Source organism: Panthera pardus, unplaced genomic scaffold (genome assembly GCF_024362965.1).
Source record: "Panthera pardus isolate Hobbes unplaced genomic scaffold, ASM2436296v1 HiC_scaffold_20, whole genome shotgun sequence".
In the NCBI taxonomy this organism is placed as follows: domain Eukaryota; kingdom Metazoa; phylum Chordata; class Mammalia; order Carnivora; family Felidae; genus Panthera; species Panthera pardus.
In genome coordinates this window covers 59,727,605-59,743,927 of record NW_026526766.1, presented here as the reverse complement: position 1 = coordinate 59,743,927, position 16,323 = coordinate 59,727,605, and the positions used below count along the sequence as shown (strand labels likewise).

The window sequence follows — 16,323 nt, the reverse complement described above, 5'->3', positions numbered from 1 at the left end:
ATAGAGCTTATTGCCAGGGAGTTTTATCATCATAGGGCATAATTGTTCATTTCCATTCAACCAAACAGATACCGCATTATGGGGACACTCAGGATATCTGCATTTGATTGTGCAAGTTGTGCACTGCACAACTCCAAGGACATTACCTGCTTTCTGGTTTATGTGAACAACGTCTCCTGCAATGCACAACTTACACATCTGTACCTGGCTGCCCTACATCTGGTGGTACAATGTGGCTTCAAATTTAGGAAACCTAGATTCTAGTGGGCAAATCATATATTCAGTTTTGACAAACATTTGTCAAGCAGGTACTATGTGCCAGGTACTGGGTTAGGTGCTTTTCATATATCTAACCATATTTATATATATTTGTACGTGTGTGTGTGTGTGTGTGTGTGTGTGTGTGTATAAACAGAAACAAAAGCCTGTCATAAGAAACAGAGCCTGAGTTGCAAACTAGGAAGCCTATAGTCCAAACAAATGCCAAAACTTGGGCTGGTTTGGTCTGTGCATTTAAATGTGGTGTCAACATTTTAAAAAGAGGGAACTTGCACGTAAAAATTCAGATTTCCACCATTTCTTGAAAAATTAAATGATCTGGCCATATTGGGCTTTCCCTTCCACATTGGCAACAACTGGTGGAGCTGAATGGCAAGTGCCCTTTAGTCAAACACAAAATGTCCTGTTTGCTTCTGTCCCCACTACCCCCTACTGTCACTGACACAGGTCAAGAATCAGTTACCATTCATCACTGACTGTGTTGTTACTTACCTTCCTGGAAGGTTAAGTGGCAATGAAACTTTCTTCTGTCCACATCTCTTTCAAGAGTGGAAAAGTGGGGGCGCCTAGGTGGCTCAGTCAGTTAAGTGTGCGACTCTTGATTTCAGCTTAGATCATGGTCGTGCAGCTCTTGAAATTGAGTCCCACATTGGGTTCTGTGCTGATAGCACAGAGCCGGCTTGGGATTCTCTCTCCTTCTCTCTCTCTCTCTCTCTCTCTCTCTGCCCCTAGCCTGCTTGCTCTTTCTCTCTCAAAAATAAGTAAACATTAAAAATAAGAGTGGAAAAGTAAAAGATGAACCAGGATGAAAAAGGTAAAGATGAACCATGTGCCTCAAGAAACTGGTGTATCTCCCTCCCTTCATGTATATTACCTATCTGATGTTGTGGGTGCTTGGTTTGCTGCCTCTCAAGCAGACAGTGTTCACAGAGTGAGAGAGATGGGGAAGAGACTAGAAGGCAGGGTTTAAACTTTATCTACTGTGATTTTTTTCTTTTTAAGGGTGATCTGAATAAAATAAGGTAAAATTTTTACTTTTGTTAAATGCAGATGATGGGAGCATAGGTATTGTCTGTACCTTCCTATGGGTTTTGAATGTTTCCCATTAAAAATGTCAAAAGAAAACTGCTCAGTGTCCTCAGTGTGGGGCAGGTGCAGTGCTGGGGGCTTGGTGGGAGGGCAGGGGGGGTTGGGAGAAAAGGGAGGGTTTTGAACTGAGGAGTGAAGGGCTTCAGGACCACCAGGTCTCCTAGCAAAGAAGCAGGAGAAGAGGGACCAAGGAGAGAGGAGGGCTCTTCGCAGAGGCTAGAGAGGGGTGTGGGGAGCTAGTCATGGGGCCAGAAGACAGAGCTTAGGGTGGGGACACACTGACACCTGGCCTCACTCACCCTCCCCCTGCCAGGCCCATCCTTGGTTCTGTGCATGGCCGGCAGTGTTTCTAAGGATGTGTGCCTATTTTTAGAGCAGAGATTTATTTCTTTCCATTTCAACTGTTTACTTCTGTCCTGGGCTTGCAATTCTGCTGGTTTGTGTTACAAGGGAGAACCATAGCCCTGTGGACCAAACTTGGCTGCTTCCTGCATGGCCAAGAGTGTCCTCTGGCTTACTGGGTGCCATTTGGGGCATGAGTAGGGAGGATTTTATGATTTTGTGGAGTCTGATGGAAAGTAGCGTGATGTGACAGGAAGTCCCAAGTTCTCATCCTAGGTCTGTGGCTGACTTGCTGTGTGACCTTGAATAAGACCTTTGTCCTCTTTGGGCTTTGGGGGGGTTTCGTTGTTGTTTTTTCATCATTAAAATGTCAATATTACCACTTACCTCATAGGGTTAGTATGAGGAGTCAATGAAATGCATAAAGCACCAAGTGAATGAATGACATGTGTCCGGGAGGGACGCCATAAATGTGGGTTTCTTTCCCTGCATCATGTACCTTTATGCAAGGGGCAGGGGAGGGAGGGTTAGAGGGTTTCTAAGGGTCCTTCCAGCTCTGAGATTCCGCAGTTCGAAGTTTTCTCTTTCATCATTTCTTCCTGCAGTTCATGGCCCCTTGTTCTCAGAGCTCTTGATGCATATTGTGGACTAAGAGAAAGAGGTCTGCCTGAACTTGGCCTGTAGCCTACCAGTTGTGTGATTCTGGGCATCTATTTCTCTTCGTAGGATGGTTTCTTTTTTTATTTTTTTTAAACGTTTATTTATTTTTTGAGACAGAGAGAGACAGAGCATGAATGGGGGAGGAGCAGAGAGAGAGGGAGACACAGAATCTGAAGCAGGCTCCAGGCTCTGAGCTGTCAGCACAGAGCCCGACGCGGGGCTCGAACTCACGGACCGCGAGATCATGACCTGAGCCGAAGTCGGCCGTTTAACTGACTGAGCCACCCAGGCGCCCCATGTAGGATGGTTTCAACCCCAACCTTGAAGGACCAATCTCACAGGATCCTTGTAGCAATTTTATGAGATGATGCCCATAAAACACTTAGCACAGTGCCTGGCATGTAAAGAAGATCTCGCCTCAACAGAGAAAATAGCTATCATTACCACTATCATTACTATTATTATTTCGGGCCCTGCAGGGGGACTGTAGTTTTCCACTGTTGTTTCTGTGGCTATAACGTGCCATGGAGTCCCGATGGCTGACTTCAAAACCAACTCATAGAACTCGATTTCTTTATAAGGTTGGGATTAGCTCTACCAACTTCCCTCTTGCTAATATTTTAATCCTTTTACTGAGACACTTAAGAAAAAGTCTTCCTTTTCCCCAAAGCTTCATTATCAAGCAATATTTACAAATAAACTCTTTACCTTGATGGTATTTTTCTTTCTTTTTTTAAAGATTAGTATTGATGGAGAAACTAACACAACTTCAAAGGAAATCGTATTGGAAAAAACAACCTGCTGGTAACTCCCCCCTCTACCCCCTGGGCGGCCCCATCCCACATGTGCTCCTAGGAGGCTGTGGTTAACAGCACAGGCTAATGGCTCAGGACTGTGGGCTGGAATCCCAGCATTATCTGTGTTGCATCCTGGGCAGATTATTTCATCTCCCTGGGCCTCAGTTTCCCCATCTTTAAAATGATGCCCATGACGGATCCTCTCAGAGGAATGAAGGAGATCAGCTATGCAAAGCTCTGCCCATGGCACAACCAGGAAATGTTAGCCATCTATTGATCCCATAAGAGCTTGCACACTGGTCCTGGCACAAGTCACAGCGTGACCTGTCATTCTTGAATGTTTCTGTGTGTTGCCCATTTTCCCCACTGCCTGGTGCAAAGGCGATCTGAACCAAGGAGTTGGCTCGGCCTCAGAGCAGCATCCACTTAACTCCAGAGAGAGAGAGAAAGGGCAGATCCTCTTGGGGAATCAGTCAACAGTGGATACTTTTAGCACAAGGAGCATTCCTCTCCCGCGGGAGTCTGAGTGCAGCAATCTCATGATAAGCTCGAGTTTTTCCAGGCCGCAGAGTGAGAGATAGAAAGTTTCAGGGACTTTTTTTTTTTCTTCTTTTTTTCATGCGCACAAGCTTGGAACCCTCTGCTGCAAACAAAGCTGCCTTCCAACTCCGAGTACTCTACCCTGTCACGTGACACGGGGCTTAACAATTGCATCACTGAAAACCTAACCCTCTGAAGCGTCAGCTGAATTCAGGTAACAAGATTGCCAGCAATAGCTCATAAAATCATAGCTGGTTAGAGCCGGAAGGGATGTCTGAAGGCACCTAGGCTGACTGCATCCCTTTCACAGATAGGGAAACTGAGCCCTGGAGAGGGAAAGCGCCTGCCTAGGTTGGGAGCAGAGCCAGGACTGAACCTGGACCGCACTGCAGGTTGCATCCAGGAAGAAAGGAGGATGGTCTGCCATACAGCAGTCTCCCCAGTTACAAAACCAGAGCACATCTGTGGCTCAAACTATCTTCCTGAGACACCCATGAAGCTTCACAGGGGCTCTCAGAACCACGTCATGGCTCATCCACTGCCTAGATGTGGGACCTTAGGCGATTTACTTCACCTCTCAGTTTTCTCATCTGGAAAATGCCTGCATCACAGGATTATGATGATGGTTGGATGAATTAATATTTTAAAAGTGCCCAGAATGCTGCCTGTGCACAGAAATTGCCAGACAAGCATGTGTTAAACAGAAATGAAAACGCAAGCCATAGAGCGTGCAACAGACAGGGCAGTGGACCCGGGGCCTGGTCTGGTTCTGTTGGACATGTGACCTAGAGCAACCTCCTTCCCCTTTCTTGGTCAGCTCCTGCTCTGAAAGCTGGGGACATGGACTCTCCTGGTCCCTGTGCCCCTCCCAGGTGCCTGGCTCCGAGACCTCTCCTGGTCTGCATACCTTTGGCCTCTCCCATGCTGACCTCAGAACTCGGGCCAAGGGTGGGTGAAACCGAGCTGGAATGTTTGCACTCTCAGAAAGTAGGGAGGCCCCCTAGATCTCTTCAAAAGTCACACACTGACTTGCAAATCAGGTAACAGAGACATCTCCATGAAGGGGCCAATTGTGTGGCTGGGACAAAAAAACCCACTGGCCTCTGTTACCTCCTATCCTCTTTCTGACTTCTCTTTCCTTGTCCTTGAACTTAGAGAGAAAGGGGTCTTTGAAAATGTCCATTTTGAAACCACAATGGTATGAGAATCACAGGTCTCTGATTGCTCAACCCTCCTCCAAATCCAAATGCGCATTTACTTTCCTCCTGCCAGAGTGGAAATTGTGTGAGCACCTGAAGCCTGCTTGGAATCTGAGTCTCCACACCCTGGTCCCATGACCTAGGTAAGTTAGCTTTCTGGGTCCCGGGCTCTCCATCGTTCCAGGGGGCACCTACCTTCTTGTTGACCTCCTGGGCGGAGGGCTGGGGGAAGCTGGCTGTGTGAGAAGCACAGGGGCTCTGGGAATTTGCTGCTGAGGCCAAAGACTTTGAATTTGGGTGGGGTGACTGGCAGAACTCTTTGCCAGGTTAGAGATGAAACAGAGCTCCCAGCTGGGGCTCAAGCAGACCTTAGGGCCCACGCCCCCAGTTCTGAAAGGGCTCTTCTACCCACCCCCTCCCCTGCTCGGGTCTGATGCTTGGCTCTGACCCTTGGCATCACCTACCTGACTTGCAGACACAGCCTCATCTAACCCCATCTCCACCCGGGGGCTCGGAGCAACTCCAACAGCCAGAGAAGGCCGGAGGCAGCAGGCCTTGCAGGGCCTCTGGGAGCCTGCACTTCTCTGCCCCAGGAACAGAAACATTCTACAACACGGTGGGAAGTTGCAGAGAAGGGCAGAGCCCTTCCTTATCTTCAGAAAGGAACTCTCCCACCACCTGCTGGGCCTTCCACCTTTCCCCCATCTCACTGGCACCTGCTCTGGTCATTGGTTCTCAGAGCTCCTGGAACCAGCAAGCTCACCAAGTCACTGCCCCTCAAAGATTCCTCAGGCCTACGGAGAAAAGTCTAAACTCTTTGGCTGGCCCTGCAATCCCCCTCCCTCCACCATTATCCAGCCTAAACCTCCTTCCAAGTTCATCTAACCCCCTACACAAACTGCACTGAGATTCTAGTTACCATCCCCAATTACCTTCTGCACACGAGACTTTGCTCATGGCTTCCAATTGGCCTAAAATTCTTTGTTCTTATTCTTGACTCAGAAAAACCCCAGGGCCCAGTGCATCAATCATCTGCTCTGTGGAGCCTTTCGCCAGTAAGAACCAGTCCTTTCCCTGAGCTCCCTGTCTGGGTCCATTTAGGACATGTGTATCATGCCTGCACTCCCAGCCTGAGTGGGCTGAGCACTGAAGGGCAGAGTCCCTGCCAGGCTCCTGTGGTGGTGGCCAGCACAGGGCCTGGCACCTGACAGGTAACTAAGCCATGTTTACTGAGTTGACGAAAGTAGCTACACCCTCCTTTTGTTCTCACTTTTTAAAGCTGTTCATTCATATAATCCTATGTGACAGTGGTCTCGGATCAAATTACAACAGAATAATCTCACAGCAATAGAGCTGGAAGCTTGCTTATTCCTTGCCTAGAGCACTCGTTTCTCCCAAAGCCCAGGCTTCTGGGGGAGCGGGGGTGCAGGGGAGGGAAGAAGAGACCTAAGCCTCTTGCACCAACACTTCCTCCCAGTCCCCTAGAGCAGTCTCATCAGAGGAACCATCTGTGGCTGCACAAGGGGAAGTCATGAATAGCAAGAGAGCTCTGTCATTCTATGGGGCCTGGGACCCAGGGACCCCAGAGTAGGAATCTGGGTTTTCTAGAAATACGACATTTAATTGAATCTGGAGATAAGACGAGGTTATAAGCTCAGGGCAGCTTAGCCCTGAAGGGAACAACCAACTCCATCATTTCATGGCTGGGGGACACTGAGGCCTAGGGAAGGACAGCAACTAGCCCAAGGTCACACGGAGAGAAAGAGCCAGGGCCAGGGCTGGAACTGTGACATCTAACCTCTTGTGTTTCTCCTGCTAACCTACATTCCCCCTACACTAGCTGTGATTACTTGAGGGCTAGTGAAATGGTATAGTAGTGTTCTTTTCTTTATGGATCACTGTTAAACCACAGTTGGACAATGACAGGTTTTAAAAAAAAAAAAAGGTGTGAAACATTCCACTATTTTTTTTTTTTTTATACAGAATGTTTTACAAATATGTGTGTCATCCTTACTCAGGGGCCATGCTAATCTTCTCTGGGTTATTCCAGTGTTAGTATATATATGTGCTGCTGAAGCAATCACTGAAATGTTCCATTTTTTCTTGATGTTTATTTACTGAGAGAGAGAGAGAGAGAGAGAGAGAACACAAGCAAGGGACAGGCACAGAGAGAGGGAGAGAGAATCCCAAGCAGAGTCTGGGCTGTCAGTACAGAGTCCGATGTGGGGCTCAATCTCACAAACCATGAGATCATGACGTGAGCCGAGACCAAGAGTCAGAGGTTTAACCGGCTGAGCCACCCAGGCACCCCTGAAATTTTTAGTTAAAAATATATATAAATATATGAAATGGAAAATTCAGTTAATTCAATACTATTCATTATCTACTTTCTCTGGGCTGAGCATTGACCTGGGTACTTGGGTGTAAATAGAGGACAAAGGCCCCTGTCTAGTAGGCCACCTGGGAATCCCTTTCTCTGCCCTGCTCGTGGCTTTGAGGTGGCTGGCCAAACCACAAGCTTGATCAGGGAGCCTCCTGCCGCTTGCTACTGTCATCCTGACTGCAGAGGCAAATTCTGAGCATTAAACACACTCCTTAAATGTGCCAAGCATGAAATGCAATGATAAAAACATATTCCACAAGTGAAAGGGGCTCTTCTAGTACTTGATTTCTCTGTTAACTCATTCCATGACACATGTTTCCTACTACCCTAACACAACCAGCTGGATAGAATGGTGGAATTGGCTTTTGCAGACTTCATTACAGGGCCATCCAGGTAGCAGTACCTTGTAGAGCTGGGGCAAGGTTCTCCAGAAGATTGTATCTGGTCTGAAACAGCGTCCAATTATATGGTGCTGTTTCTCCCCTAGCCAGGATTCACGGGTCCAGGAATCAAGGGTAGAAATGGCAGTGGCACCCCTTACTATTACCGCTGGTGACCCACTGGCAAAATTTTTTCTTCCTGTTCCTGTGACCCTGTGCTCTTCTGGCCTAGAGGCCTTAGTTCCAAAGGGAGGAATGCTTCCACCAGGAGACACAATAATGATGCCATTGGACTGGAAGTTAAGTCTGCCCCCCGGCCACTCTGGGCTCCTCATGCCACTGAATCAATAAGTGGAGAAGGAGTTTCTGTACTGGCTGGGGTGACTGATGTTGATTAGCAGGGGGGAACTGGACTACTGCTCCACAGCGGAGGTAAGGAAGCGTTTGCCTGCAATACAGAGATTACTTAGGGCCTTCTTACTGTTACCACGTCCTGTGATTGAAGTCAATGGAAAACTACAACAACCCAATCCAAGCAAGGCCGCTAACGGTCCAGACCCTTCAGGAATGAAGGTTTGAGTCATCCAACCAGGCAGAGAATCATGCCCAACTAGGTGCTTGCTAAAGGCAGAGGGAATACAGAAGGGGGAGTGGAAGAAGGTAGTTATAAATACCAGCTACAACCATGTGACCAGTTAGAGAAACAAGAACTAAAATTGTCACGAGTGTTTCCTCCTTATTTTGCTTTGAACGTGCATGTGTTAAGCAAATACCTTTGGTTTTTTTCCCTCTCTTATTCTCTTACAGTGTAACATAAGAGGTATTGATTTTATACTGTCGTATTTTAAGTATTGTTATTTTTATACCACAGTACTTAACTTTTGGGATGTCAAGGATGGAATCACTCAAAGACTTTAGCTCCTCTTCTAGGAGGTTGTACATGGAATAATTAGTTGTATCATGTTAGGCAGAATTATGACCTTGTTACTATCTTTATAAGGAGAGAAGTACTATTTAAGGAGAGGTGTATGGAGTTGCAAAGAGTAGACTGTGATAGTTAATTTTATGTGTCAACTTGACAGGGCAACGGGGTGCCCACATATTTGGTTAAACATTTTCCTGGGTATGCATGTAAGGATGTTTCTATATGACAGTAACATTTGAATTAGTAAACTTGAGTAAAACAGATTGCCTTCCCTAATTTGGGTGGGCCCCATGCAATCAGTTGAAGTTCTAAATGGAACAAAAAAACCCCTGACCCTCCCAAGAACAGGAGGGAATTTCCTGTGTTGAGCTGGGTAATTGATTTTTCTCCTGCCTGCAGACTCAAACTCAAACGTGGGCTCTTCCTGATGGGTCTTGAGCCTGCCGGCCTTCAGACTGAAACTATACCATCAGCTCTGTTGGTTCTCCAGGCCTTTGGACCCAGGCTGGAACCACATTGCCAGCCCTCCTGGACTTCCAGCTTGGTGCCTGCAGATCTTGGGACTTGTCAGCCTCCGTAATTGTGTGAGCCGATTCCTCATAATAAATCTCTTCCTATATGAATATACATCCTATTGATGCTGTCGCTCTAGAAAACCCTAAGCAACACACACACACACACACACACACACACACACACACACACACACCTGCAAGGGCAGTGTTATTCCAGCGTCATTGTCATCAAAGGAAACAGGAAGTGGTAGCTATAAGAAGTCTGCACCTGTCCCTCCCCACCAGGTGGTAAAGTTTGCTGCCCCTGTACCTGTGATGACTGTCCCCTTTAGTGCCTACTCACATCAGGGTCCAGCTCATCCAGCTCATTTTCCAGGGTCCTGAGTTCTTCCTCTGTTAGGGCTCTGAGGATTTCATCTTCATCCAGGTCACGGTATTTCTCTAGTTCTCTTCTGTATGACATTGTAAGAGAATGTGTGCTTGTCTTCTGAGTTTCTGAGATCTATGACCTGCCAGAAAGAGAAAAATCTTAGGAAGATCATTCTTGGATTTTCTCTCACAGACCAAATCAATGCTTGTCATTTATACGGTGGCTGGGCATGTTCTATGAATCATCAGGATGATAACTAGTAGAGTGGAATGCTGCACTAAGTTGGATTAATTCTCCAATAAAACTGTGCAAGGTAAAAACCCTGATGGCATGTGAATGAATATATTGTAACTGGTTGCATTGGCCCAGCCATTAATTCCAAATAAATAGGTGATTGGAAATGGCTTATGAGTGCCTGAAAACTCAACTCTTCTTCAAGCAGTTCAAATACTTTCTGTACAACCCTCCACCCTTCACCTCACGCCCTGATGGAAAACATGAATTCTGGAAGCTCTGCCAAAGCTGATTGTGTAAGGGAAGGGGTATCAACTCAACACCTGCTGCATGCGGGTCCTTCACCTGTAACATCTCAATTGATCCTCACAAAAAGCAGCCAGCAATAACAGTTAACTTTTACTGCCATATTCAAGCCCTACATTAAGCACTTTGCAAGGATTTTTTTTTCTTTTAAAAAATTTTTTATTTTAGAGAGAGAGCGAGTGGGGGAGAAGGGCAGTGGAGGGGAGAGAGAGGTGGAGAGAGGAGGGGAGAGAGAAAGAATCTGAAGCATTGAGCCTGACATGGGGCTCGATCCCCAGACCCTGAGATCATGATCTGAGCTGAAATCAGGAGTCGGAGGCTCAACCAACTGAGCCACCCAGGTGCCCCAAGAATTTTCTAATTTAACCTCTGAGGTAGATATCTGCTGTTCTCCCCATTTTACAGATGAGGACATACAGCTCAGAGAGGTTGAGTGACTCGCACAAATCACACTACCAGGAAGTGCCAGAACCACCATTTGTATCCTGATATGCCTCAAGCCCTCTGTCCTCCCTCTTGGCTAAAACTGATAACAGGACAAGCCTAGCTCCCATATCACCTCCTCTGTGAAGCCTCAGTGTCCCCTCACTGAGCAAAGCTCATCATGGCCCTAGCGCTGGGTCTGTACCTCTCCACTCAGCTCACATCCATCTTCCGTGGCTTCCCCAGGGGCAGGGTCTCAGTTTGCTGCATCCCCCCCTCTCCCCAAGGCCCAAGTCAGGGCCACACAAACAACAGAATGTTTTGTTTTGTTTTATTGAAATCAACCCGATTCCAGTTCTACCTGCCTTTATTTACCCCATCAGACAGCCCTAAGGAGACCCTAGGCTCTTCTCCTCTTGGAAAATGTCAGCTTGCTGCAGAAGGTGCTAGCATCTCTATGTTCAAGCCTGTTCTTACCTGTCCTACATAAGCTGAGCTGTTAACCCTCTTTTCTGAAGCTGATGGGCTAAAAAGTGAGGCAGGAGCTCGGGGCTTCCTTAGACTCTGCAGAATGGAATATACTACTGTGTCCAGGATTGGTGTTATGGGTTGAATCGTGTGCTCCCCAGTTCATATGTTGAAGTTCTAGCCCCCAGTACGTCCATACGCCAGCACCACACTGCAAGGAAGAATGTGATGTGACTTGGAAATAGAGTCCTTGCAGATATAATTAGTTAAGTTCACATGAGGTCATACTAGAGAAGCGTGAGCTCCCGATGCATCATGACTGGTGTCCTCATGAAAAGTGGAAATTTGGATGGACACACACGCAGGAAGAACACCATGTGAGAGTGAAGATAGAGATCAGGGTGATGCTTCCAATGAACCAAGGAACGCCAAAGGCTGCCAGAGAACCACCAGAAGAGGAGGGAGAGGTCTGCAATGGACCCTCACAGCCTTGGAAGGAACCAACCATGCTGACACCTGGATCTTGGATTTTTAGCCTCCAGAAATTTGAGACAACAAATTTGTGTTGTTTAGGCCACTCAGTTTGTGGGATTTTGTTACAGTAGCCCCAGCAAACAAATACAACCAGTATCTCCTTTGTCACAGCAGTTTTTGTTTTTAGACTCCTGCGCAAACACACACACACACACACACACACACACACACGCACGCACGCACACACACGCACGCACACACACGCACACACAGCATGGCTCATCCATGAAATGACTGATGGGATTTTCCAGGGTAGAGAGAAATGAAAGCCAGGAAAAGACAACCAATGAACCAATCAAAAGCTGGAATAGTTGTTAACTAAGAACAATTCGTGTACTTAAATGAAAATCAAAGTTCGCTAAGCTGACAGATAAAGCCTCCATTTCAGAAAGGAGAGATATGTGTTATTAATGTAAGTTTGTACACATGTGAGCATATTTGTAGGAGAAATATGACAGCTGGCCTGATAAGAAAGGACTTGATTTCCAAATACAGAAAACCCCAATGCCATCCTTTCCTCTAAGAATGGATTGGATTAGCCTGATGTCTTCCTTTGCCCAGACCCCAATGCAATGTTCAGACCATAAATGGGTCCCCCTTGATTCATTTCTATTTACTTCCAAAGAAAGCACAAGCAGCTGACAATGCTCTGGTATAGATGGAAAAAAAAAAAAAACCTTCGTGAATGTTCTCAGAGAATAACCTAATTTGGCTTTTCTTGAGTGGAGCCAGGAGAGGATCTATGGCTGAAAGGGACCCTAGTGAAGGGTTCAGAGGCTTCCAGAACTAACTCACAGAGACACCTTTGAACTAGCTGCAAAACACGTTTTTTTTGGCTCTCAAACAGATTTTGTGTCATACAAAGTTCCACAGGATTTGAGACCACAGGATTTCTCAGAAATTTTGGTATGCTTCCACACAGTGGGTGTCTCCAGGAGAAACAGGTTATAAGCAGAATTTTCCTGGTCTTTGACCATGAAACCATGTGTCTGAGGAACTGCTCCTGGGATTGGGATCCCATGAAACAAAGTTTGGGTAACAGCCCTAGCCTCACCTCTGGGCCACTCAGACTCACACAAGAAGGGACTTGGGGACAGGATGAGCTGGGACAAGTTTGGGACCCTGGGAGCTTCCCAGTTTGCCAGCTGACCCATTTCCTAGATGATATGCACTATAATCCTTAGAAAAAAGTCATGGACGGAGCCTGGAGAAGGGATGAGTCAGGACAAGGGAGAGTAGGAAAAGGAGCCATGAAGGAGCAAGAAGAGAGAAGTAGGTGGCGACCATGGGGCCCGCTGAAGAGGGACGGGTTGGGTGGCAGGCCACCTCCAGAGATGCCACCCTGCGGGGTGCAATCATCAACTTTCCTGAAGGAGCCTCCCTCTTAGTGCACACAGGGAAGGGAAGTTAATGTTCCACTTGCACACTCCAAGGTGCTGTTGAATTCAACATCCTTTTTCAGAGGACTTAAAGGCCCTTTCTAATGTCAAGTGTCCTGTGAATATTACGGGGTGATGAGGCATTGCATGAAATAAGCTGAGAGGAACAGAGGACTCCTAAGGTAAACTATGAAGCTGTCAGCTTCAAGCCACACTCACCCACTTGGCTCCCAGAAATGGCTTCTCCAAAGCAAGATTCTCCTCCTAATGTCAGTGATGTGGGGAGCTGGAGGTGGGGAAGGGCAGGGTAAGAGGGAGGGGAAAACCACGTTCACAGAGCCCACTGTAAGCTCCGCTTTAAAATACGGCTGGAAGAGATGGTATTTCTAGCTGTTAATAAAAGGCCTCCATTTCCTAATAAAAGAGATATTACTGATGGACAAAGGGCTGAGATTCATAAGACTCTGGTTGCAGTGCTAGTTGTGGCGCTAACTCCCCAGGTGACCCTTGCTGAGTTCCTTCCTCCCTTCCTCTGGGTCTCTGTTTGCTCATCTGTAAAATGAGCATAAGCGGACTGCGGACTGGGAAATTCTGCTGGTAACCTATCCCTCTTGGAGACATCCAAACATTGGATCAGATGGGCGGTCTTTAAACTGTGTTCAGGGAGAGCTCAGGCCCCTCCAGGGCCCCTGCTGGGGGTTAAGTAGGAAAGGCTAAGTGAGGGGGCTCACCCTGGTTTTGCCTGATTTATTTGGGGCTCCATATCAGACTTCCCTTAAAGAAGGGATTCAGCTACTAAAATAAAAAGTTGACCATCACTCTGTACAGTGAGAGGGTAACCGTACTCGTTCACTCCACAGGGTGTGAGGATTAAGCGGACACAAGCAGAGAAGGTGCAAAGTCTGGGACTGCTGTGTGGTCAATGCAGGCTCAGCATACTAGTCATTATTATGAGGCTGCTGCTGTCCCTGCCACTCCTGCCGGGGTCACCTTCCCATCCCCCTCCTGCTCCCCCATGCACTGTCATCAGACTGTAACTCCCCTAAGATAATGACATATGTCTTATTTGCCTTAATGTCCCGATTGCCTAGCCCTGTGCCCGGTAAGTGTGCTAGTAGAGAATGAGCCCATCTGGGTTTGGGTCTAGTGCCCTTGGGCCTTTGGGCAAGTCCCTTCTCTTCTTGGATCCTTTGTTTTCCCATCTTTAAAACGGAAAGATGGGACCAGGTCTCAGAGGACTGGGAACCCAAGAGGGGAGGGGCCGGCAGGAAGGGGGGTGATGAAGCCCCCAGAATGGCCCACCTGAAGCACCTCTGTTACCTGCTTTATAAATTGAATCCTCAGTAAGAGTCAGTGAGAAAAATAAAAGGGCAGCTCAAACTTAAAACACATTGAAAAACTTAATTCTTCCAAATCTAGTGTATATATTACTCTGGCAGCACATCTGGCCACCCTGCTTCTCAACGGCAGAAGCCTTAAACCACTGCTCCACATGAAAAAAATAGACTTTACAGGCTGTGCCAGGAAATACAACTAAGCAGGTTGGATAGTAGAAAAATAGTGGGTCAAGGGCTGAGGCCATCCATCAGGAAGCGTCAGAAATGAAAGCTCTGAGGCGGGGAAGTTCCTGGAGTACCAAATGCACTTTTAAATCTTTCATGGGAAGTGGGTCCAGTCACTTCTGCTAATGGCTTTTCCAGCATCCGTCCCCGTGGGAAAACTCTGGAAAGAGGCACTGGAGCAGGATCTTGATTTATGGACTGCACTTTCCTGAGGTCAGGAGGGCGGGGCCTCAAGTTCAGAGGAATATTTTCCAGTTATACCGTCTTCTTGTTCCAGCCACAGTGAACATCTCCATGATAGGTGAAGAAAGGGTGATTTACAAAGTTGAGTCTTCACACCCCATCTTTTCATGTCCTTCTCTTTTGGAAGACACTTTGATCAAAGAGATTTTAAGCCACTATCCCTCATCACTGAAGCCTGCACCTCTCTCTCCCCTTGGCCTCAGGGACACAAGCACCTGAGAGGTCCCCTGTTCCTCTTGAGAGAGCTGATTCCACTGCTCTCCTTCATGAGGCACTCTGCTACATGAGGGCAGCCATGCTTTATATCATGTGACACCTCCCCGCAGCTGATTGGACAAAGTGGGTGCCTGTCTCAAGGGCAACAAACTGATTGGCTAGTCAATGACCCATGAGGTGGGTTGGAAGAAAAAAGAAGAAGATGAGTTGGGTGAATGAGCTTTTATTTCCTGCCATTTGTATTAATTCCTGGGATTGTCTTAACAAAGTACCACAAACTGACTGGCTTAAATAACAGAAATGTTTATCTCCCTGTTCTGAAGGCTAAAAATTCAAAATCTAGGTGTTGGCAGAGATGGCTCCTTCTGAAGGCTCTGTGGGAGTATCCATTCCATGTCTCTCCCCTAGCTCTGGGAGCCTCAGGCATTCCTAGCCTTGAGGATGGTCTCCCTGTTCTGTACATGTCTGTGTCCACACGTTCCCTTGATATAAGAACACCAATCATATTGGATTCGGACCTGCCCTCATGTCCTTATGTCAACTTGATCATCAGCAAAGACCCTATTTCCAAATAATGTCCTATTCACAGGTGTGAGTTTTGGGAGGATACAATCCAAGCCACAACAGCACTCAACTGGGACATAAGGAGAAAGTGAGGCAGGTGGCAGGGGAAGCTGCGGGTGAGGAGAGGACACCACCATGAGCACATGGAAGCTGAGGCCATGAGGGAAGAGACATTTGGGGGAGTAAGAGTCCTCAGAGGAGGGTGAATTCACAGGACTGAGAGAGAGGTGGAGAACGCCGTGTCCCTGAAAGTGCCCGGCTCCCTCAGGCCTGGATTGCTGTAGCTCATGCTGTATTCCCATGAGACCCACCCCCCCCCCCCACCCCGATCCTCCCACAATCCTTTGGAGGACCACTCTCTCTCCCACACACTCCCCTCACTGCACTCAGGAGTCTTGAATGAACCCTTCTTCTTGTAGTTCCACAAGAGCAAGAGCTCAGACTCTACTCTCAGTTTCCCTCCTTCCTTTCTGCCCCTGCTTCTCAGTCTCCCTGATGAGGCCTTCTCCTTGGCCCACCCATCCTGGGGGTTCTGCCTTCTTCTCACGTCTCACGCTTCCCCTGGGGCTTCTCATCTTCTCCTGTGTGGGGTCGGTTACCAGCGATAAGCTGATGACTCTCAGCCAGTCTCTGCAGCCCAGGCTCCTGCCAGGCACTTCTGGAGTCCCCCTGCCTCACCACCACCACCTTCTTCTCCCCTGGGGGACCGCACCTGCACCTGTGCAGCCTGTCAGCAGGGGGCCAGCCTGCACACTCCCTTCCCACTCCCCTCACTCTGGGAAGTCCCCATGCCTGCCGGCCTCTCCCTTTTCCTCTCTTATTTTGTACACATTACATTTTTTTTTGAAATTGTGATAAAATGCACATAACCTAAAACGTGTTAACCGTAAATAGGTTACCATTTTAACCTATTTT

General features: G+C 47.5%; 1 protein-coding gene, 1 long non-coding RNA gene and 1 other non-coding gene across 3 annotated transcripts in view; 1 reads left to right on the top strand and 2 right to left on the bottom strand.

The window, feature by feature from the left end:
* The window catches only part of TMOD1 (tropomodulin 1), an 86,324-nt gene that overhangs the window by 55,824 nt on the left and 14,177 nt on the right, over nucleotides 1–16,323 (bottom strand). Inside the window, exon 2 of the mRNA XM_019454414.2 lies at nucleotides 9,453–9,618. Within this exon, the coding sequence (XP_019309959.1) occupies nucleotides 9,453–9,572 (120 nt within the window). The 5' untranslated portion in view covers nucleotides 9,573–9,618. The remainder of the gene's footprint in view (nucleotides 1–9,452; nucleotides 9,619–16,323) is intronic.
* Nucleotides 4,824–9,221, top strand: LOC128778618 (uncharacterized). Its single transcript, XR_008424258.1, has 2 exons — nucleotides 4,824–5,049; nucleotides 8,994–9,221. It is a non-coding gene; the product is annotated as an uncharacterized LOC128778618 (long non-coding RNA).
* LOC128778708 (U6 spliceosomal RNA) lies at nucleotides 6,880–6,987 on the bottom strand. The gene has a single exon (XR_008424437.1). It is a non-coding gene; the product is annotated as a U6 spliceosomal RNA (small nuclear RNA).